The 23,218-nt window shown below is 45.7% G+C and overlaps 1 protein-coding gene across 8 annotated transcripts; it reads right to left on the reverse strand.

Annotated features, from left to right (window-relative positions):
- Positions 1–223: 223 nt before the first annotated feature.
- Positions 224–22,667, reverse strand: LOC109874268 (CXXC-type zinc finger protein 5-like). Of its 8 annotated transcripts, none has more exons than XM_020466114.2 (4): positions 22,568–22,667; positions 22,389–22,446; positions 12,443–13,446; positions 224–1,351 (listed from the first exon to the last, which is right to left on the reverse strand). In XM_020466114.2, exons 3-4 carry the CDS (start codon positions 13,247–13,249, stop codon positions 1,307–1,309), a joined length of 852 nt encoding a protein of 283 aa, XP_020321703.1. In that variant the 5' UTR covers positions 13,250–13,446; positions 22,389–22,446; positions 22,568–22,667; the 3' UTR covers positions 224–1,306. The 8 variants fall into 8 exon arrangements, with proteins under 8 accessions (XP_020321703.1, XP_031665377.1, XP_020321702.1 ...); XM_031809517.1 differs by having other exon boundaries at positions 224–1,348; positions 22,568–22,651; XM_020466113.2 differs by having other exon boundaries at positions 22,389–22,667.
- Positions 22,668–23,218: the final 551 nt, after the last annotated feature.

Raw genomic sequence — 23,218 nt, forward strand, 5'->3', positions numbered from 1 at the left:
GTTTGTATTGGTTGCTAGAGCAACAGGAAACATCTGAATGAAACACACCATTTCCTCCTTCTGCTTTAATGATTTGTATTTCTCGCCCAATATTTTTTTTGAATTATAGCATCCAATGATATGAAAAGGGAACAAATTTGAAAGATTTACCGGACATTTTCATACTTCACCCGCTGTTTTAGGGGAAAAAAACATGCAAAGACAAGTAGACAAACATCAGAACTGTAAATGTTTACACAAATACATGCATTCGTTTTTATTCACAAAACCAGTCCAATTTTCTAAATGAATACAAACATCGCTGTTGTTTTTAAAAGATGTAGCTATCAGCAACATCATTTAAAAAAAAAACAAATAAAAAATAAAGATAAATTCATGTTTCAGTGCGTTGAAATAGGTAGACTCAGATCAAGTGCCTCCTAGTGATGTCACCCTCTGTCCTCCTCATGCCAGACACAGTCGCTAGGGCCACAGGAATGTAAGGCTGCCAGTTTCATTAAATAAAACGCTTGGAAATACAGGCCAAAAAAACACGGTCGGTTGGTTGGTTGGTTGGTTGGTTGGTTGGGGAGATTCCAGTGAGTTGTCTGGAGGTTAGCATCATCCTGCTAAAGAGTCCCCTTGTCTTCTGCCCCAAAGGGTGAGAGTTGATTTTTAATTTGAATCAGAAATCTGGATTTTTACATTTTCAAACATTTCCTTTTTCTTTTAAAAGACAACCATTGATCCGTTTCAAACTATATTCTTGCAACAATATAAATCATAAAATAGACAAGGGTTTAGATAAGAACAATGGTGCTAAATTACAATAGTGCCTGCCATTAGCCACTAGTTTTAAAATATAGCCATAAATGTACATTCTCTACACAAGTACTGTATCTTTCCACACGTGAACAACATTAACACCAAACACAGACATGTGTTGATTGTCCACACTCAGTCCATCATTTCTGTTAGGCAATGAACAGTTCCATGTCTGAGCGACAGAAAAGTCCTGCTGGAAACAGGACAAAATGTACCAAAATGGGAACATAGAAAAGGGAATGAATGAAAGTTGCCATAGATTATTTTCTTTATATTTAATTTTTGGTTCAAGGAATAATTGGTGCATCCATTACTCAGTTGATTATTTTGTATCATTCCTGTTTCGTATTTTTTTTTCAACATCTTTTTAGTTGTTGTTTGTTTGTTTTCTTGTCAGCCAGTGTCCATGCCCGATACAATCGAAGCGAGAGTTGGCATTGCACTTGATCGCAGAGCTTTGGGTTTGTGTAGGTAGGGGTTAGAGTGGAGGAGGGTCAGAGTCTTACTGGAACCACCGAAATGCTGCTCCTGTAGGAAGCATCACCTTCTTAGAGGGAAAAAAAAGACAAAGAGAGAGAAGAGAGAAGGAGAGGGTTAGTGGACGCAGCTTGGAGAAGATAACACATCCCTAGACCCATTCTAAACTGCAACATCTGCAGTTTCTCTCTTTCTCTCTCTCCCTCTCCTCTCTCTCTCTCTCTCTCCTCTCTCTCTCTCTCCTCTCTCCTCTCTCTCTCTCCTCTCTCTCTCTCCTCTCTCCTCTCTCTCTCTCTCTGGACATTCTTCTACCCCAGTCTAATTATTGAATAGATTCAGACAACAACATGCTCATCAAATCTCCACATCAAACACATTAACAGACACCATCACCCTCGCTCCCTGCCCACTCCTCCTCTCTTCTGCTCCACTGTCTCTCTCTCTCTCTCTCTCTCTCTCTCTCTCTCTGTGTCTCTCTGTCTCCCCCCCCCCCCAGGCCAGGCAAGCTCTATCATGGAAATCACTGCATCCCACACAGACATATCTCGTACCCTCCCCTCCTCCCTCACCTCGCTCTGGCCGTCAACAGCCATGGCCCTGGCTCCATGCGAAACCTGATATGGCACATTTATTATTTAGTCACCACGCAGTCACGTCCATCTCCCATGACACCACAGCGCTCTCACTGGTGACACTGCTCTCTCTGTTCCTCCCTCACTCTTCTCTCAGAGTGGGATCTCTAGCTCTGATTGCATTGCACTAGGCAGGGCAGGCACCAAAGCAATGCAGCTGCAGGGGTTGAGTGGTCGCCTGCCAGTCATAAGATAGAGGACCGCTGGGGCTCAAGCTCGGCTCAGCCCTCGGAGCTGCAGCACGGCTGGCGTTCTGAGAAGCACAACTCTACTGCGGCACAGAATCTCACATGTTAGCTAGCACTGCCTGGAAAAAACACTCACACACCCATACAAACACACTCACTTCCTCACACACACTTACACACACACCTACATACACGGAAATACATCAAATAGCACAAGAACAATATACTTATCACCTTGATAAACCACAAAGCTGATGCTACAGCTAGCTTTGTGTTTTATCAGTCGATGTCAATGTAGTAACTTAAAATAAATCACAGACTACACAAAACAATTCAGAATACGGGGAAAATAGTATTTAGACAAGGAGAGAAAAAAAGAAAAGGAGAGTCGCACACTCTAGGACCTCAGATACAATCATTTTATAACCTACATTTCGACACTCGAGCTGTCTTCATCAGGGTATAGAAAGAGAGAGGGTGAGGAGGAAGAGAGAAAGAGAAAGGGGGAGGAGAGAAAGAGAGAGGGGAGGAGAGGAGAGGAAGAGAGAGGAGGAGAACAGAAAGAGCGAAGGGGAGGACGAGGATAGAAATAAAATACTATTTAACATAATCAACTTTTCTCTTCTGTCATATCATTTTCACTTTGGAATATTCACAACACTAAAAAAGCAAGGAGGTCAAAGTGGTGCAAGGGCCATAAGCACCTCACTAATGACCTTTCACCTATGACACTCAGGCACCTAGATGCTAAGCTCAATACCTTTTTCATTGTGAACTCACCAGTGACTTATTAAAGGAAAAACAATCTGAGCCAACACCTGTGACCTCCATTCTGCATAAACATGATTATTTGTCAGGTCTGGCTAAGGGGGAAGGGGCTCCCAAGGTCACGATAATTTCCAGGCGTCCATTTCAATGTCCAGCATCTCAATCTCCATTTATTGATTTTACTATGAATATGTTCCTGTTACGTTCCTCAATGGACGCTGCATTTAGCCTACACGTCCCCAACCCAGGGGCCTGCTAGCCTTGCTCTAGCACGGTTGGCAGAACATTTCATACTCTGAAATGTGGCTCCAGTATCTAATTTGCTATCTTATTTGTTCTGACATAGTGTGACTCTGTTAGGGACAGCTGATCCAGGACCAGCCCATAAGGGGACATTCTCTTTAGAGCAGAGCATTAGGCTAAATACTCCCATCAATCACTTCCCATTGGACAGCCCCAGGTCCACTGGTAACAAGAACCCTTTCACCTGTGACTGTGATGTCAACTCTCCCATCTCAGGTTGGTTAAGAGAGTTAATAACTCCACTGCTGTCTGTCTGTGTCTGTATGTCTTTGTCTGTATTTCTGTATGTTTGTCTGACTGTGCTTGTCTGTCCTACTCCTACTAGTTTCTGTGTCTGCCTGGCAACATGCCTACTGATCAGTATGTCTCTGTGTCAGTCTGCATGCCTGTGTGTGTCTGTGTCTGTCTGCATGCCTGTGTGTGTCTGTGTCAGTCTGCATGCCTGTGTGTGTCTCTGTCAGTCTGCATGTCTGTGTGAGAGGGTAACAACGCTCAGTGAAAGCTCTCTGGCTCAGTGTCTGCATGCCTCAAACTGGCCATGTCATGTCACCACACAATACCTGTAGTAATACCTGTAGTGGGTCGGCTGGATCTGTCCTCTGACCATAATGCCTCAACACAGAAAGACAGGCAGGCAGGCAGACAGACAGGCAGACAGACAGAACAGATAGAACAGACAGAACAGGTTTTAACAAATAAACTAACACATATCCACAAAACCAAACAAAGGCCCACAAAGAAATCCAATCAGCAGACCAGAGTACAGAAACACACTGGCATTAAAATAAACACATAATCAAACAAATATAAACTCATGTTGACATAAAACCTCAACTTCTCTCTCTCACCCAGAGCAAACAGCAACCGTGAGACTGAGACTAGTGGTGAAAACTCAGACATGCAGCAGAAACTAAGTGTATCTCATGGGCTTTATTTATTTCCCTTCAAATGTAGCGTTCCAAAAATAAATCCAGACATCTCCAGCCAGCGAGGTGTGAAGTGGCAAAGGCCTCGACACGCTAAAGCCTCAGCACACTAAGGCCTCGGCACGCGAAGGCCCCGTCACGCTAAGGCCTCAGAACACTAAGGTGTCAGCACACTAAGGCCTCGGCACACTAAGGCCTCGGCACGCTAAGGCCTCGGCACGCTAAGGCCTCAGCACGCTAAGGTCTCGGCACACTAAGGCCTCGGCACGCTAAGGCCTCAGCACGAAAAAGGCCTCGGCACGCTAAGGCCTCAACACACTAAGGCCTCGGCACGCTAAGGCCTCAGCACGCTAAGGCCTCAACACACGAAGGCCTCAACACACTAAGGCCTCGGCACGCTAAGGTCTCGGCAGGCTAAGACCCCGTCACGCTAAGGCCTCGGCACACTAAGGTCTTGACACGCTAAGACCCCGTTACACTAAGGCCTCGGCAGGCTATTGCTTGGCACTTCAACACCTCGGCACTCTAACACCTCGTCAGTCTAACGCCTCGGCACGTTAAGGCCTCGGTTCTCTAACGCCTCGGCACGTTAAGGCCTCGGTACTCTAACGCCTCGGCACGCTAAGGCCTCGGCACTCTAACGCCTCGGCACGCTAAGGCCTCGGCAGTCTAATGCCTCGGCACGCTAAGGCATCGGCACGCTAGGGTCTCGGCACACTAAGGCCTCGGCACCCTAACGCCTCGGCACGCTAAGACATCGGCACGCTAAGGCCTCGGCAGTCTAACACATCGGCACGCTAAGGCTTTGGCACGCTAAGGCCTCGGCACGCTAAGGCTTTTGTTTGCACTACAACACCTCGGCACTCTTACACCTCGTCAGTCTAACGCCTCGGCACGCTAAGGCCTCGGCACTCTAACGCCTCGGCACGCTAAGGCCTCGGCACACTAACGCCTCGGCACGCTAAGGTCTCAGCACGCTAAGGCCTCGGCACGCTAAGGTCTCAGCACGCTAAGGCCTCGGCACACTAACGCCTCGGCACGCTAAGGTCTCATCACGCTAAGGCCTCAGCACTCTAACTCCTCGGCACGCTAAGGCCTCGGCACACTAAGGTCTCAGCACACTAAGGCCTCGGCACTCTAACGCCTCGGCACGCTAAGGTCTCAGCACACTAAGGCCTCGGCACTCTAACTCCTCGGCACGCTAAGGCCTCGGCACGCTAAGGTCTCAGCACACTAAGGCCTCGGCACTCTAACTCCTCGGCACGCTAAGGCCTCGGCACGCTAAGGTCTCAGCACACTAAGGCCTCGGCACACTAAGGTCTCGGCACGCTAAGGCCTCAGCACACAAAGGCCTCAGCACGCTAAGGCCTCAGCACACTAAGGCCTCGGCACGCTAAGGTCTCGGTAGGCTAAGACCCCGTCACGCTAAGGCCTCGGCACACTAATGTCTCGGCAGGCTAAGACCCCGTCACGCTAAGGTCTCGACGCGCTAAGACCCCATCACGCTAAGGCCTCGGCACGCTAACACCTCGGCACACTAAGGCCTCGGCACTCTAACACCTCGGCACGCTAAGGCCTCGGCACACTAAGGCCGTGGCACGCTAAGACCTTGTTACACTAAGGCCTCGGCAGGCTATTGCTTGGCACTTCAACACCTCGGCACTCTAACACCTCGGCAGTCTAACGCCTCGGCATGTTAAGGCCTCGGCACTCTAACGCCTCGGCACGCTAAGGCCTCGGCAGTCTAACGCCTCGGCACGCTAATGCCTCGTCACGCTAAGGCCTCGGCACTCTAACGCCTCGGCACGCTAATGCCTCGGCACGCTAAGGCCTCGGCAGTCTAACGCCTCGGCACGCTAAGGCCTCGGCACTCTAACGCCTCGGCACGCTAAGGCCTCGGCACACTAACGCCTCGGCACGCTAAGGTCTCGGCACGCTAAGGCCTCGGCACGCTAAGGTCTCAGCACGCTAAGGCCTCGGCACACTAACGCCTCGGCACGCTAAGGTCTCGGCACGCTAAGGCCTCAGCACTCTAACTCCTCGGCACGCTAAGGCCTCGGCACACTAAGGTCTCGGCACACTAAGGCCTCGGCACTCTAACGCCTCGGCACGCTAAGGTCTCGGCACACTAAGGCCTCGGCCGATCTAACTCCTCGGCACGCTAAGGCCTCGGCACGCTAAGGTCTCAGCACACTAAGGCCTCGGCACTCTAACTCCTCGGCACGCTAAGGCCTCGGCACGCTAAGGTCTCAGCACACTAAAGCCTCGGCACACTAAGGCCTCGGCACGCTAAGGCCTCAGCACACAAAGGCCTCGGCACGCTAAGGCCTCAGCACACTAAGGCCTCGGCACGCTATGGTCTCGGTAGGCTAAGACCCCGTCACGCTAAGGCCTCGGCATACTAATGTCTCGGCAGGCTAAGACCCCGTCACGCTAAGGTCTCGACGCGCTAAGACCCCGTCACGCTAAGGTCTCGAAACGCTAAGACCCCGTCACGCTAAGGTCTTGACACGCTAAGACCCCGTCACGCTAAGGTCTTGACACACTAAGACCCCATCACGCTAAGGCCTCGGCACGCTAACACCTCGGCACACTAAGGCCTCGGCACTCTAACACCTCGGCACGCTAAGGCCTCGGCACACTAAGGCCGTGGCACGCTAAGACCTTGTTACACTAAGGCCTCGGCAGGCTATTGCTTGGCACTTCAACACCTCGGCACTCTAACACCTCGGCAGTCTAACGCCTCGGCACGTTAAGGCCTCGGCACGCTAAGGCCTCGGCACTCTAACGCCTCGGCACGCTAATGCCTCGGCACGCTAAGGCCTCGGCACTCTAACGCCTCAGCACGTTAAGGCCTCGGCACTCTAACGCCTCGGCACGCTAAGGCCTCGGCACACTAACGCCTCGGCATGCTAAGGCCTCGGCACGCTAAGGCCTCGGCACTCTAACGCCTCGGCACGCTAAGGCCTCGACACGCCACCTCCCCTTACTCTATTTTTACGGCCATCTTTAGGCTGCCATGAGGTTTCCATGGAAACCATCAACAAAGACCAGAGCCGCTGGTCTCTCTTTCTATTCTCACATACACACACCACATCGGACCGCATCAACTTCAAATAATGTACACTAACAATATACACTAACAATATACACTAACAATAAACAGACTAACAATTACAAATGTGTCATAAAGAAATCATAAATATGTTATCAGAAGCATTGATTAAAAACAACCAGTTTTTTCCCTGATTTTGGGGCGTCTGAAAAGGTTAAAACAAACCAAGCATCAAAATACTTATTAAATCACATGACACATCTTTACAACACAACACACACTCACACACTATAAGCACTATGGCTAAGTGATCTCCATCCATTAGAATCCCTGTTAGACAGTGGACTGCGTCCACGTGAGATGTGACTCTCTGGGGCTGTTTCTAGACCCCAGCTCAAGCTAACAGCAGATGACAGAATGTGGTATGCTGCTTACGAGCCGGATCGGATGACCATGATCCTCCATTTTATCCCAGGTGCTGCCCAGGTGCCCCTGAACATGTCCTAACCTCAGTGACCAAGAGGGCTGAGGGGGGTTGGGCAATATGTTTAACCATTTCATAATGCCCCAGTTAACAGAATATAAAACAGAGTAACGTAGATAATGCTATCTGTTCTATTTACAGTGTGGTAATACTTGATAGGGAAATATGGATTCATAGTACAGGCAATGTTATTTTCTGTAGAGCCTGAAAGAACACCCTCCATCGGCAATATGGATGGCAGTCCTCTCAGACAAGCGCCAATAAATTATAAACGTGAACACACAAATCTGTAAGATCAATGTAGGATACATGGGTATATATCAGATGTGTTATTGTACACAATATGTCTTCTGTCATTATTCTCACCTTTGACATGGTGTTATGACATCACTCTGACTGACTGACTCTGCAAGACTCTTCTCTGACCCCTTGACCTGTTGCTCAAGGCTGACCCTAACACAGAACAGTTCTAGACAGCATTGGTCTGCCAGTGCAGATGAGGCACACCATTTACCCAATCTGAAGGAGAAGTCAACAGTTCATTTGAAGATAAACTATTCCAAAACGTAAATGCTAAACAGATGATTATTACATCAAGTCCCATGCTATGGCCATAATGTTGGTGTGTGACCAAACATAACAACAACAAACAATCTGATTTCATTGGCTGCGTACAATCCTAAAACTCTGTGACATCGAATCAATTAGAAACTGAGATTAGTTTGTGTGATTCTTTCTTTTGGTTATTGGGAACAAATGCAGACACCAACTTCATAGGCTGCAGTCATTGTTGTTGATCTGATGCCGTAAACGACTGTTGGTCACTGCTACCATGTGAACAGCAGCACACTGTCAATCAAATAACGTCCAATACGTCCTATTACCAACACACATTCACAAGCATCTGAGTACATCAGTGAACCCTTTCAGAGTAAAGTAGGAATGTTGACAGTGAAACCATGAGTTGACATCTAAAAATGGAATCCTGTCTTGATGACAAAAGTCACAACCAGATAACATGTGGATCAAGCCTTGATTCATCTGTTGTTGCATGTCTGCTTGGAGCGCAACTCTTTATGACCAGATTACACAAACTGATCACCCTCTGTCTCATAAACGTGAGTGTTGTAGCATTGCATAGTACATACAGCCATAGGGGATATTCAGGATGTATTCTACAAACTGTATTTTGGCCAAAATAGTCATAATCACAAGAAAGAATTTAAAATGTGTGATTAATTTGTGATTAATGTGAACATGCGGACATTGTTAGAGAGCACACATGTCATGATCTGGACAGCATTGTCTACTAGCATAGCTCATATAATGTACATCTGCATCCTTACAGGAAAAGCAGGATGCTGAAAGACAGAAGATGGCAGAGCCTAATCATATCAACCTTGTATTTACATCTTAAAAAGCAACAATAAATGAATCTGACCATTTTTGATGTGACGGTTGCGTCCTTTGTATAATTAATGGAGATCAATTGCATCACTCATCTTATTAACGGTAATTCATTATTGCATAAAGTCATCATGACAATTGAGGCTCATATAAATCACCTGATAACATCTATCATGCCATGGCAATATACCAAAATATTGTCATGGATGTTATGTCATTTTGTCATAGCGTGTTTATCACATCTTTATACAGTACTGGCTTTAATTGTCAAATGAAGTGGTTTAAAAACAGAATGTAATATACCACACCTTACAGAGGAAAGAGTCCTGTGCTACTGAGGTGACCCAGAAGACAAGTTTGGAGGCCATTTAGCCAAACGGGCGTGCCACAGGAGAAAGAGAGAGGGAGAGAGGGGGGCGCCTGTGCCACAATGACACCTGGTGCTGCAGATGACAGCCCCATGGCCAGATGGACCATGCCACACACATACACACACACATTCTGCCACAGCCATCAAATACCCACAAGCACACACAATTACACTATATATACAAATGTATGTGGACACCCCTTCAAACTAGTGGATTCGGCTATTTCAGCCACACCCGTTGCTGACCGGTGTATAAAATCGAGCACACAGCCATGCAATCTCTATAGACAAACATTAGCAGTAGAATAGCCTTAGTGAAGAGCTCTAATGCCACCTTTCCAACAAGTAAGTCCGTCAAATTTCTGCCCTGCTCGAGCTGCCCCGGTCAACTGTAAGTGTTGTTATTGTGAAGTGGAAACGTCTAGGAGCAACAACGGCTCAGCCGTGAAGTGGTAGGCCACACAAGCTCACAGAACAGGGCCGCCGAGTGCTGAAGAGCGTATTGTGTAAAAATCATCTTTCCTCAGTTCCATTACTCACTACGAGTTCCAAACTGCCTCTGGAAGCAACGTCAGCACAAGAACTGTTTCCATGGCCAAGCAGCCGCACAGAAGCCTAAGATCACCATGCGCAACGCCAAGCGTCGGCTGGAGTGGTGTAAAGCTCGCCACCATTGGACTCTGGAGCAGTGGAAACGTGTTCTCTGGAGTAATAAATCACGCTTCACCATCTGGCACTCTGACGGACAAATCTGGGTTTGGCAGATGCCAGGAGAACACTACCTGCCCCAATGCATAGTGACAACTGTAAAGTTTGGTGGAGGAGGAATAATGGTTGGGGGCTGTTTTTCATGGTTTGGGCTAGGCCCCTTAGTTCCAGTGAAGGGGAATCTTAATGCTACAGCATACAATGACATTCTAGACGATTCTGTGGTTTGTTGAGATTAGTGTGGAAGAACTTGATTGGCCTGCACAGAGCCCTCACCTCAACCCATCAAACATCTTTGGGATGAATTGGAACACCAACTGCGAGTCAGGCCTAATCGCCCAACATTAGTGCCGACCTCTATAATGCTCTTACCCTCTGAATGGAAGAAAGTCCCCGCAGCAATGTTCCAACATCTAGTGGAAACCTCCCCAGAGGAGTGGAGGCTGTTATAGCAGCAAAGGGGGGACCAGCTGTATATTAATGCTCATGACGAACAGGTGTCCACATACTATTGGTCATGTAGTGTATGTTCTACCACACACATTCTACCCATGAAAAACATATACACACAAACAGTATCACGCACTGCCACACTCTGTCAAACACACACCTACAAACACACAAACTCTCAAAATCCTAAACAGCCCATCAGACATTCTCTCTGTCACATCTCTCTCTTCCTATCTCCTCGTTCCTACTCACGCATACCCACAAGGCAATACTAATTTTGCAACATATGCACACAATCACACACACACACATTTGTGTGAACTGCTAAACACGCAATGACCCCCAATTAAAAAAGTCCTTCCATCTGTTTTGTGAGGGGGTAAAATGAGAGCTGTGTATCATGGGTATGGACAGAGGGATGTTCATTCAGGGCATGCGCTGCACTGCGGAGGACCGACTAAAGAGACCCCACGGTGCAATTCTACTCCTCCCCTCCCCACCACCTGTCATTCCCTTGCCCAGCTCAAAGCCCTGCCCTACCAAAAAGCAACCCCACCAACACCTGTCATTCCCTTGCCCAGCTCAAAGCCCTGCCCTACCAAAAAGCAACCCCACCAACACCTGTCATTCCCTTGCCCAGCTCAAAGCCCTGCCCTACCAAAAAGCCCCTCCGCACCACCTGTCATTCCCTTGCCCAGCTCAAAGCCCTGCCCTACCAAAAAGCCCCTCCACACCACCTGTCATTCCCTTGCCCAGCTCAAAGCCCTGCCCTACCAAAAAGCCCCTCCACACCACCTGTCATTCCCTTGCCCAGCTCAAAGCCCTGCCCTACCAAAAAGCCCCTCCACACCACCTGTCATTCCCTTGCCCAGCTCAAAGCCCTGCCCTACCAAAAAGCCCCACCACACCACCTGTCATTCCCTTGCCCAACTCAAAGCCCTGCCCTACCAAAAGCCCCTCCACACCCCTCTACTGAACCCTTCACTTTGGAGCTATATCCACACTGTGCAAAGAAATCAGAACAGTGCCTCACTCCATACATACACGTATAAAGTTTAGTTATGTGTTTGGTTAATGTACATTCCAAACACTCTTTCCATCCCTATGCCCCATCCTGCCTGACCCCTCTGTGACCCTCTGTGTCCCTCTGTGACCTTATGTCCTTCTTTGTCCCCTCTGAGACACTCTGTGACCCTCTGTGACCTTCTGTCCTTCTTTGTCTCTCTGAGACACTCTGTGACCTTCTGTCCTTCTTTGTCTCTCTGAGACACTCTGTGACCCTCTGTCCTTCTTTGTCCCTCTGTGACACTCTGAATCCCTCTGTGTCTCTCTGTGACCTTCTGTCCTTCTTTGTCCCTCTGTGACCCTCGCTATCCCTCTGTGAACTTATGTGTCCCTCTGTGTCCCTATGTGACCTTCTGTGAACCTCTGTGACCCTCTGTGTACCTCTGTGACTCTCTGTGACTCTCTGTGGCCCTCTGTCACCCTGTGTCCCTCTGTTTCCCTCTATGTTCCTCTGTGACCCTCTGTCACCCTGTGTCCATCTGTGTCCCTCTATGTGACTCTCTGTGACTCTCTCTGATCCTCTGTGGCCCTCTGTGACCCTCTGTCACCCTGTGTCCCTCTGTATCCCTCTATGTTCCTCTGTGACTCTCTGTGATTCTCTGTGGCCCTCTGTGACCCTCTGTCATCCTGTGTCCCTCTGTGTCCCTCTATGTTCCTCTGTGACTCTCTGTGACCCTCTGTGACCCTCTGTCACCCTGTGTCCCTCTGTATCCCTCTATGTTCCTCTGTGACTCTCTGTGATTCTCTGTGGCCCTCTGTGACCCTTTATGACATCTCCAGCTCTGTCTCCTCACTGAACTCTTACCTCCAGAGTGGCAGACGGTTTCTTTTTCAGCTCATCACATTTGCGGAACTTGCAGATCTGGTGGCCCGTTTTGCGGTTCCGGCAGCTGCTGCACGTCTCGCAGTTAATTCGCCGACGGCAGGGCTGGCACATGCCGCAGCGTTTCCGCTTCTTTTTGCCGGAGTTGATGGCGGAGGCCAGCTCGCTCTGCGCCGGGTACTCGGCCAGGCCAGCCATGTGCAGAGCGCTGTCAGCCAGGAACACGCCGGCCGGTGTCATGATAAACAGTCCGGGATTGAACGGGAAGCCGCCTCCCACACCGTACGGGAAGTCCGCAATACCGCCAATGGAGTCCGCAGCAGACGCACCCTCCAAGTCGTTTGCCCCTGAGATTGAATCGCTACCCCCCATCCCCATCCCCATCCCCCCCGGCAGCAGCATGTGCTCCATCCCAGCCCTCTTTAACAGCACCGCAGCCTGGGCAAAGTGCAGCAGGCCGTTCTGTCCTTCCAGGACCTGCTCCAGGGTCCGGTCCAGCTTGGCTGCCGCCAGCGCTGAGACAGTGGGCTGGGGCTGTGGGGGCGGCTGGGGCTTGGCCGGGTGGCTCTTGGTCTCTCCATTGTGGTGTGCGTGTCCATTAGTGTTGGTGGGGCAGGCGGCTGTGTACTGCGAGAGGGTGCGGGACCTCTTAAGGCTCTTACTCAGAGGCTCACTGATGATGCCACTGCGGTTCCTGCGCTCGATGACAGGGACATCCTCACTGCAGCTGCTTCGCTCTAGGGCCTCGGCTGTCCGGTCTCGGCTTCCCTCCGACCGTCCGCTAGACATGTTCCAGTACGTGCAGGGCTGGGGGGGCGGGCGGGAGGGGGAGCCGAGAAGTTCTCACAGTCTGTTCTGAGCCCAGGTGAGGTGGCACCTCCCCGCTGTGGACGAATCGGACAGCCAATCACAGGCAGGCCTTAGAGCCCTTGTGCTCTGTCTAAACTTCAGCCCTCATCCACATCCTTCCACTGTCAACCTACAAACTGGCACAGGGAGAGAGAAGGGTCCTTCAATAACAGGCTCAGTGTTGGACCTAGACAGCATCTTAGTAAACAACAGACTCCGTTACATAAGACAGCTACTCTGCCATTCAGTTATGTTACCCGTTTATTAGATTGAACACAGCTAAAAAGCCAATGAGGCAGCTCCGTTAGATAGTATGTATCCCAAACATCCCATAACCACTAATAGCCAGGAAAGATGAGTCCACTTACACAACTTAAAGTTCATCAAGCCCCCCAGCTACAATACACAATAAGACAAATAAGAATATTCAGAACATAGAAAAACATTAAAATACTAAATGAGAAAAGGCACTTCTATGTATTCTACTCCCAATTTGACCGATGTACAACCTAAATCCCACCCTATAGGGCTAGGTTGAATGTAGCCATAGTGTTTCCCAGAAGAAAACCAAGAGACGCTGGCCTGTGGATGGTCACACTTTGCATCAAAGGGATTTGAAACAATCATTCCCACACGCTACACACTGACAAAATTCAAATCCATTTCACATGAATTAAGACTTCAGACCATGAACAATTCCCATTTTGACATCACTTTCTCCTAATAACAGAAACTTTGTCTTAGTCTTATTGGTGGTGAATCTGCTGGTAAAGGTCGCACATCTTGGTTTTAAAGGATATACGGAAATCAAATCAAATCATATTAAGCAGACGTTATTGCGGGGGAGTTGAAATGCTTGTGTTCCTAGCTCCAACAGTGCAATAGTATCTAACAACAATACACACAAATATAAAAGTAAATGTGAAACATTTCTTTAACTGATTAGATGTTGACCTAATTTGCATAATATATTATCTTGTATGCATCAGATATTTGATGAAAAAAACACACAAACAGCTATACACAAAGATATGTTTTTTTTTTTTAACAAACAGGTTGCCCACTTACAACACAGTAAGTACGTTGGTTATCATTCTTCATGACATCATCAACCCTCCAACCACAAAACATATAGAGAAGATTGTAATGTAGTATTTATATAACTCATCATCATTATGCCTTGTGGATGCCCTACATTTCTGGCCGATTAGCTATATTCACATGTAATGGCATAGCCTATGATAATCAATAATGTTGTACTCAAAAAGAAAATATGCTCAGATACACTACATGGCCAAAAGTATGTGGACACCTGCTCGTCGAACATCTCATGCCAAAATCATGAGCTATAACAGCCTCCACTCTTCTAGGAAAGCTTTTCACTAGATGTTGGAACATTGCTGCAGGGACTTGTTTCCACAAGATCAAAAGTGAGATCGGGCACTGATGTTGGGCGATTAGGCCTCGCTCGCAGTCGGCGTTCCAATTCATCCCAAAGGCGTTTGGTGGGGTGGAGGTCAGGGCTCTGTGCAGGCCAATCAAGTTCTTCCACACCAATCTTGACAAATCATTGAATTGTCTAGAATGTAATTCTATGGTGTAGTGTTAAGATTTCCCTTCAATAGAACTAAGGGACCGAACCATGAAAAACAACCCCAGATCATTATTCCTTTACAATTGGCACTATGAATTCGGGCAGGTAGCATTCTCCTGGCATCCACCAAACCCAGATTTGTCAGTCGGACTGGCAGATGGTGAAGCATGATTAATCACTCCAAAGAACGTGTTTCCACTGCTCCAGAGTCAAATGAAGAGGTTTACACCACTCCAGCCAAAGCTTGGCATTTTGCATGGTGATCTTAAGCTCGTGTGCGGCTGCTCCGCAATCGAAATCCATTTCATGATGTTCCTGACAAAAAGTTATTGTGCTGAAGTTGCTTCCAGAGGCAGTTTGGAACTCACTGAGCTCTTCAGTATGGGCCATTCTACTGCCAATATTTGTCTATGGAGATTGCATGGCTGTGTGCTTGATTTTATACACCTGTCAGGAACGGGTGTGGCTAAAATAACCGAATCCACACATTTGAATGTAGAGCAGTTGAAGAGTGTCATAGAAGGTATGATTGGTTGATATTTCATCTCCTTAGTGAAAAGTGTGCCCCCTTTCTGATTTTCTCGATTTTTGCATATATTTTTTTCAGTGAATGTTATCAGATCTTCAACCAAAACCTAATATTAGATAAAGGGAACCCTTTGTTTTCAAATAATACAAAATATATATACAGTTGAAGTCGGAAGTTTACATACACCTTAGCCAAATACATTTAAACTCAGTTTTTCACAATTCCTGACAATTGATCAGTAAAAATTCCCTGTCTTATGTCAGTTAGGATCACCACTTTATTTCAAGAATGTGAACTGTCAGAATAATAGTAGAGAGAATGATTTATTTCAGCTTTTATTTCTTTCATCACATTCCCAGTGGATGAGAAGTTTACATACACTCAATTAGGATTTGGTAGCGTTGCCTTTAAATTGTTTAACTTGGGTCAAACATTTCGGGTAGCCTTCCACAAGCTTCCCACTATAACTTGGGTGAATTTTGGACCATTCCTCCTGACAGAGCTGGTGTAACTGAGTCAGGTTTGTAGGCCTCCTTGCTCGCACTCGTTTTTTGAGTTCTGCCCACAAATTTTCTATAGGATTGAGGTCAGGGCTTTGTGATGGCCACTCCAGTACCTTGACTTTGTTGTCCTTTAAGCCATTTTGCCACAACTTTGGAAGTATGTTTGGGGTCATTGTCCATTTGGAATACACAATTTCAACCAAGATTAAACTTCCTGACATATGTCTTGAGATGTTGCTTCAATATCCACATAATTTTCCTGCCTCATGAGGCCATCTATTTTCTGAAGTGCACCAGTCCCTCCTGCAGCAAAGCACCCCCACAACATGATGCTGTCACCCCCGTGCTTCACGGTTGGGATGATGTTCTTCGGCTTGCAAGCCTCCCCCTTTGTCCTCCAAACATAACAATGGCCATTATGGTCTAACAGTTTTATTTTTGTTTCATCAGACCAGAGGATATTTCTTTAAAAAGTACGATCTTTGTCCCCATGTGCAGTTGCAAACCGTAGTCTGGCTTTTTTATGGCGGTTTTGGAGCAGTGGCTTCTTCCTTGCTGAGCGGCCTTTCAGGTTATGTCGATATACTGTAGGACTCGTTTAACTGTGGATATAGATAATTTTGTACCTGTTTCCTCCAGCATCTTCACAAGGTCCTTTGCTGTTATTCTGGGATTGATTTGCACTTTTCGCACCAAAGTACGATCATCTCTAGGAGACAGAAGGCATCTCCTTCCTGAGTGGTATGACGGCTGCGTGTTCCCATGGTGTTTAAACTTGCGTACTATGGTTTGTACAGATGAAGGTGGTACCTACAGGCATTTGGAAATTGCTCCCAAGTATGAACCAGACTTGTGGAGGTCTACAACTTTTTTCTGAGGTCTTGGCTGATTTCTTTTGATTTCCCATGATGTCAAGCAAAGAGGCACTGAGTTTGAAGGTAGGCCTTGAAATACATCCACAGCCACACCTCCAATAGACTCAAATGTTGTCAATTAGCCTATCAGAAGCGTCTAAAGCCATGACATAATTTTCTGAAATTTTCCAAGTTGTTTAAAGGCACAGTCAACTCAGTGTATGTAAACTTCTGACCCACTGGATTTGTGATACAAGTGAAATAATTTGTCTTGTAAACAATTGTTGGAAAAATGACTTGTTTCATACACAAAGTAGACGTCCTAACCGACTTGCCAAAACTATAGTTTGTTAACAAGAAATTTGTGGAATGGTTGAAAAATAAGTTAGCGAGGGACATTTTCAGATATTATAAGTTTCTGATTTATTCAGAAAGTGATTTTTATTGTAAATTAAAGTGTACTGTTAGCTAGCTAGCTAATGTTAGCTGGCTGGCTCGCTAGCTAACGTTACGTGTATGATCTGTGTAGAAATATTATTCGTATCTCAGATCCATTTGTATTGCTAGTTATAGCCTAATGTTAGCTAGCTAACTAACAATGAACCTAGTTGGTTAGCTTTAGCTACCTGTATATTCATGAAGGGTAGTAACGTTATGAGTTGTGATTATGGTTCATTGTTTAGCTAGCTTTCTAGCTACATGTCTAAACAAAAGACCTACTGTATCCTGTGCACGTGACAAAAAAACAAGATTTTATTTGATATAGTGTGTATTTACCAGAGACGGTAATGTGAAGGACAACATGACCTGCACCAAAGTCAAATTACAATATAACGTTAGGCCAATGAGACAGTGTCCAAGTTACAAAATTCTCCGGTAGAATGCCCTGCTTTTATTTCATCACACTCACAACCATAACCTACTTTCTGTAATTAGCTTGCCATTAACTTGTATATAATGATCTTCTTGTGAGTTTATTTTCCTGTAATAATAAAAACAAATTAGCTAAAGTGAAGACGATGTCAGCTATATGATATGGTCATTACTTGAACTGGCTAGCCAGCTAACTTAACGTTAGCTAGCTAGCTAACCATCTAGAAACTAACCAAAACATTGTTTAGAAAGTTGCTTTTAGTTGCCTAGTTTGCTATATTCACATATACTAAATTCACTTTTAAACGGATGGGTTTGTTGGTGTTAAAATACACCAGTTATGCTATTTTGGACAACCATGCTGCTGATGTCATGCAGCCTGTCATTTTTGTGTTTATACTTTTAAATAACGACAATGACAACTTTGATGTCAGACCACAATAGAATGTTCATGATGTCACTGCGACAACTGTACGCGACATAGAATGAACCAGCCCTTTAGTCTTAATCTTTGGTTGTTTGGTATCCTACCATACCCACTCTGTTTAACACATGGCCTCAAATGTGATTACTTAAAGAGATGGGTGGGGCTACGGCTGAAGAGGGTGTGAACGATGGTGAATGGGTGTAGCCAAAAAAGAGTTCTCCAATAGGTGCACCAAAAAATTCAAGGGACATTTTTTCAAAAGTGCTGTTACAAGTTTATCAAATTTCAAAGCAGATTTACTTTCCCAACTTCCTCAACTGTAGTGTATGATATACCACTTTCTAGCTCTAAGTTTAGATTTTTATCCAATGTGAAAAACGCAATTTCAAATGTTGCTACATAAGACCGAATCGAGCCGGTCGGTAACAAATATGCAAAAGTAGAGAAAATTAGAAAGGGGGCAACTACTTTTTCACAGCCCTGTATATTCCTCTCCTTCCTTAAAGATTTGTTGCTAGAAGTTCACTGTTCTAGACTCCGTGCATCTCAAATGGTAGATGGAGCTTGTTGTGCGTTCATTTCCTGTTGGGGGCCAGTATAGAAGAAAAGTAGGAAAAATGTATGCACTCACTACTGTAAGCCGCTCTAGATAAGAGCATCTGCTAAATGACTAAAATGTAAATGTGACTAAACATAATTGATCACGTCTGTCAATTCAACTAGATATCAGCACTTACTGTAGTGTTGGTTGGCTCTTTAAAATGTTCCTTGACAGTCCCTCTGGGGAAATATCCTGTTATTCACTATGAGCCCATTTAATGTCCACAATCCAATTGAAAAATAACACACTTATTGGGTGAGTATTTTTTCCATTCATAAATTAAAATGGACTGAAATGAATTTGACTCCAATGCTTTATTCAGAGTGTGTACTGAATAAACTGAAACATCCCAATGGCCAGCCTCCTATGAAGAGACACTATCCTACTATTCCACTGACCTGTCCCCACTCACAAACAGGCACATCCCTGAGAAAAGCTGAAGAAATGGCCAGGCCAGTCCTTATAAGGGAAACAAAGGGAAGGGGTGGGGGAGAGCATTGGGGGGGGGGGGGGGGGTGCAGCATGTGGAAATTGGAAGGCCAGAATTAGTGGGAGGTAAAGCTTCAAAGGCAGGAGCACAGCCCCCGCATTCTCACCAGCTCAGGGGTCCGTGGCGCCACGGACCCCTGAGCCAGCCCCTCAGCCCCTCAGCTCCTCACTCTCCTGCTTCGAGTCTGACCAGGGCTCTGCTCTATCTATCTCACACTGCTGCAGGGCCACCTGCCTGCTACACTGTCATATACAGTATGTCTGTGTGTCTCTTTCTTCCTGGTGTCCTAGTCTCACTCCATCAAACTCAGAGTGTCTCTCTGTCTGACCCATATCCCTCACACTCTCTCCATCTCCATCAAACATGAACATGTCATTCATAGTCTATCTTTTCCCACCATCTCAGTCCCTCTTTTACAGTCTACCATTCCTCTTCCAATGTCAATGACTCTATAACAGCCTACGTCCCTCCTCCATGTCATTCACAGTCTCTCCCTTCATGTTTTCACCCTCTCTTAATATCACTCTCACTCTGTTCCTCCTCCATGTCATTCACACACTCCCTATGCATTTAAATGCCAGTGGTCTAATGCACTGCATCTCAGTGTTAGAGGCATCACTACAGACCCTGGTTCGATCCCGGGCTGTATCCCAACCGGCCGTGATCGGGAGTCCCATAGGGACTGGGAGTCCCAATTGGCCAAACATCGTCCGGGTTAGGGGAGGGTTTAGCCATCATTGTAAAATAAGAATTTGTTCTTAACTGACTTGCCTAGTTAAATAAAGGTTACATTTTTTTATTTTATTAAAATATCTTCCAAACCTGTAGACTTACAGTCTCTCTTCTCTGTCACTCTACAGTCCCCCAGTTTCTGTAACCCATCAGTGTATTCTCTCTGAATAGAAATATCCCAAATTCTGCTACTGCTAAGATGATGATGATAATGATGATGATGGTGGTGATGATTAGAAGGGAAAAAATGATTGCATAATGAGGAACAGGTTGGTTATATTACTGGGAAAAGGTTATGTGTATCCATTGTTATATGAGAAAAAGAAAAGTGCCAATGTCTTACATATTAAAGAAATACAGTGTTGTTTGTGTAGACATTGTTGTTGTTTACATCTTCCTCAATGACGTCATTACCATCATGCTAGTAGCAGCCTAAAGATCTGTAAAGGCTATCTATACTTTCTGCAGTTATGACTTCTACCACAGCTCCTTTTGTATCACCCAACTAGTCTACTTCTCCTGGTAGCATCACAAATAGGACTGCCACTATCAAACATAATAACACTTTCCCACTATGCTTTCACCGAAGCACCCACTCTCCCCCCTTATATAGGTCTACTCTACATTGATTACGTCAGTGGGAGCTGCTGGAGACATGGCTCGTGCTTCCTCCCTGGAGCTCAGAGCGCGGCGGTAATTGGCCCCTCTCGGCTGAATAACCATCCCGAACAGTCTGACCATACAGACTCCCCAAGGCCAACGAGAAGGGGTACTGTATGGAATCTATAAGCAAAATGGACATACCCACTAAAAGAACTCAAACATCTTTGGCATATTCAAGTTTTAAAAAAGTCACACTCAAGTTATGATATAGGCCTAAGACTAATTTAGATGTTTAGAACATAGCATAATATTCTTCAAAATATGTTTTGTATTCATAAATTATTAATTAGGCCTATACAAAATAGCCTGACTATAAATATATGCAAGTTTAAAAAGTAGGCTAGATAATACTGTCAATATGGCACTTTTCAAATACTGTATGTATTCATAAATAAATAGGCCTAGTCATGTTTGTCATCAATCGTGAAACCAAAACATCTGACAACAAGCCAAAAAGTGTAATATTTTATGGGACGTTGCCAGATAGCTCGGCTATAGGCTACTTATTAGTTCAGGTAATGCAGAGCCAAATGCAACACTTCCCTCCAGACCGCGGTCACGCAGACACTCACACATATCTTCCTAGCCCCCTCTCTCAACCACCCCCTCCCTGCTCTGACTCACACACGAGCAGTCACGCACCCACGTCACACTCACTCACTCACTCACAGACACACACACACAGTCAGTCACATTTGTGCACGAGACCCATTGAAGTTTATAAGGACCAGAATTAAATATCCCACAACCTGCTGCGCCTTTCTGTTTCTTTTCCATTCCCGAGTTAAAATAGTCCAAATTGTATGCATGCCACTGTGTGTTAAATCGTGACTAATTTGCAAGAACATGAAGCCCATACGAGCGCCACTGCCGGTGGCGGATTGAGGCAGTACCAGGGGGTCGCGATAAATCCCGGCTTGCAACTGCTATGTCACGGGGACATCGCGCGCAGGAGACTGGCTGGTCGTCGCATGCGGAACAATGAAGAACAAACATGTTCCTCTACAATAAAATCACCCTGAGAACAACTGGCATACTGTTCTTATGATAAGTATTGGCTATGCACGAACTAAATCATAAACAAATTAAACAATATTGCTCTTTTTCATCCATTATGCATTTTCACAAAAACATTTGTTGATGATTAAAGAGAACACTACAGAAAACAAAGTTCAGTTTCGATTTATCTCCACGTAAAGAGATGCCTCATCGCCACCTGTTATTAAAAGCATAACATTCATAAACATAATCAAGATCCAATGCAAAGTGCCATAATTTCAATGGCAAATATTAACGGAGAGCGTCAAGTTTCTTGGAGCGCACGTCATTAACAGATGATTCACAGTTTCAATTTTCACCCCTTAAAATCTTTGAATGAAAGAACCGCTCTCCACAATATCTACAAACATTTTCTGCATTGACAACATTATCCGAGGAAAATTAGCAAATGAGAATGGCAGAGCAAAATGACCATTATGGCCATTCTAACCCAATAACAGTGTGTGCATCATTTCACATGCGTCTGAGAGCCGAGAATCCTAATTGTATCTAATATTAAAGCACAAAAATACCTTTTGTCTAGACTCAATGATCTGAAACCACGGTCTCTGCGGTGTCAGCGTATGGTCTGCACCAGCACGTTTGAGGGTATAGATAGAAGAACCATTCTCCCATTCCCCTAGTTAACTTGATCGTTAGGAAGATGACATCCCAACTTTCAGCAGACTTCGACAAAGTATGATCCCCCCTCCCTCCCTCTTATGTAGCCTATCTGCATATTTGCAAACACGGGCCCTTTTTTATTCGCACCTACCAAACCAGAACGAAGAGGAGGGGAGGGCTCCCACTGTCCAAGCGGTCCGTCTCCAAGCCTACCGTAGAGATTGATGTCAAAAAAGAAAGAAAGACAACCTTACACTAAACTGAATTAATATAGTCCTCGCATGTATAGAACAAGAGAGAAATTGAATAATACATTATTGTAAAACGTACTTTCTCGGAAACTGAGCGTGTGGGCTCTCCAACCTTTCGATTCTCGCAATCCCACCTCTACATCCCCGCTCGCGGAGAAGAACATGCAAACACATTTCATAGATTTTTGGAGCTTCGCGGAAAAACCGAAATGGATTTTTCAGCGTAGAGACAGATAGGCTAATAATATATCGCCAAAACCTTTTAAAATACAGAGATGTATTGCCCTCCTCGACGCTTTTAGGTTCTCGACTTTGAATATTCAAGGGTCGCGTGATGAAGAACATGTTTGTTATTAAAGCTTTACATGATTATGCCTCTGTGATGCATCTTACTAGTTGTTGTGTAATCAGTGCATATGCACAATATGATTTTCTCTCTGTATGAGCGCAAGTTGCTATTTCGTCATGCCACTTTAAGACTAAACTTTCCTTCAACACATTCATGTTTACTGATAACTTTAACGGTGCAATCCAAAAATATGGAAACATACCCAAATGTGAATATTGAACATGTTGAAAGCTAATATTTTTTCAAGGGCTACAGTAGACCTATTATTTGATTTTCTTTGATGAACATAGACTAAGCCTACGTTGGTGTGACTAACATACACCACATGAGCAAAAGTATGTGGACACTTGTTAGTCGAACATCTAAATGACTTCTATGCTC

The sequence above is a fragment of the Oncorhynchus kisutch genome, linkage group LG29, assembly GCF_002021735.2.
Source record: "Oncorhynchus kisutch isolate 150728-3 linkage group LG29, Okis_V2, whole genome shotgun sequence".
NCBI classification, from domain to species: Eukaryota; Metazoa; Chordata; class Actinopteri; order Salmoniformes; family Salmonidae; genus Oncorhynchus; species Oncorhynchus kisutch.

What these genes read in the sequence shown, in the direction of transcription:
- LOC109874268 (XM_020466114.2), bottom strand. Translation starts at nt 13,249, where the DNA reads ATGTCTAGCGGACGGTCGGAGGGAAGCCGAGACCGGACAGCCGAGGCC. An exon ending in AACCGTCTGCCACTCTGGAG is followed by an intron (nt 1,352 to 12,442) that starts GTAAGAGTTCAG and finishes TTTCCCTCTAAG; the next exon opens with AAGGTGATGCTTCCTACAGG.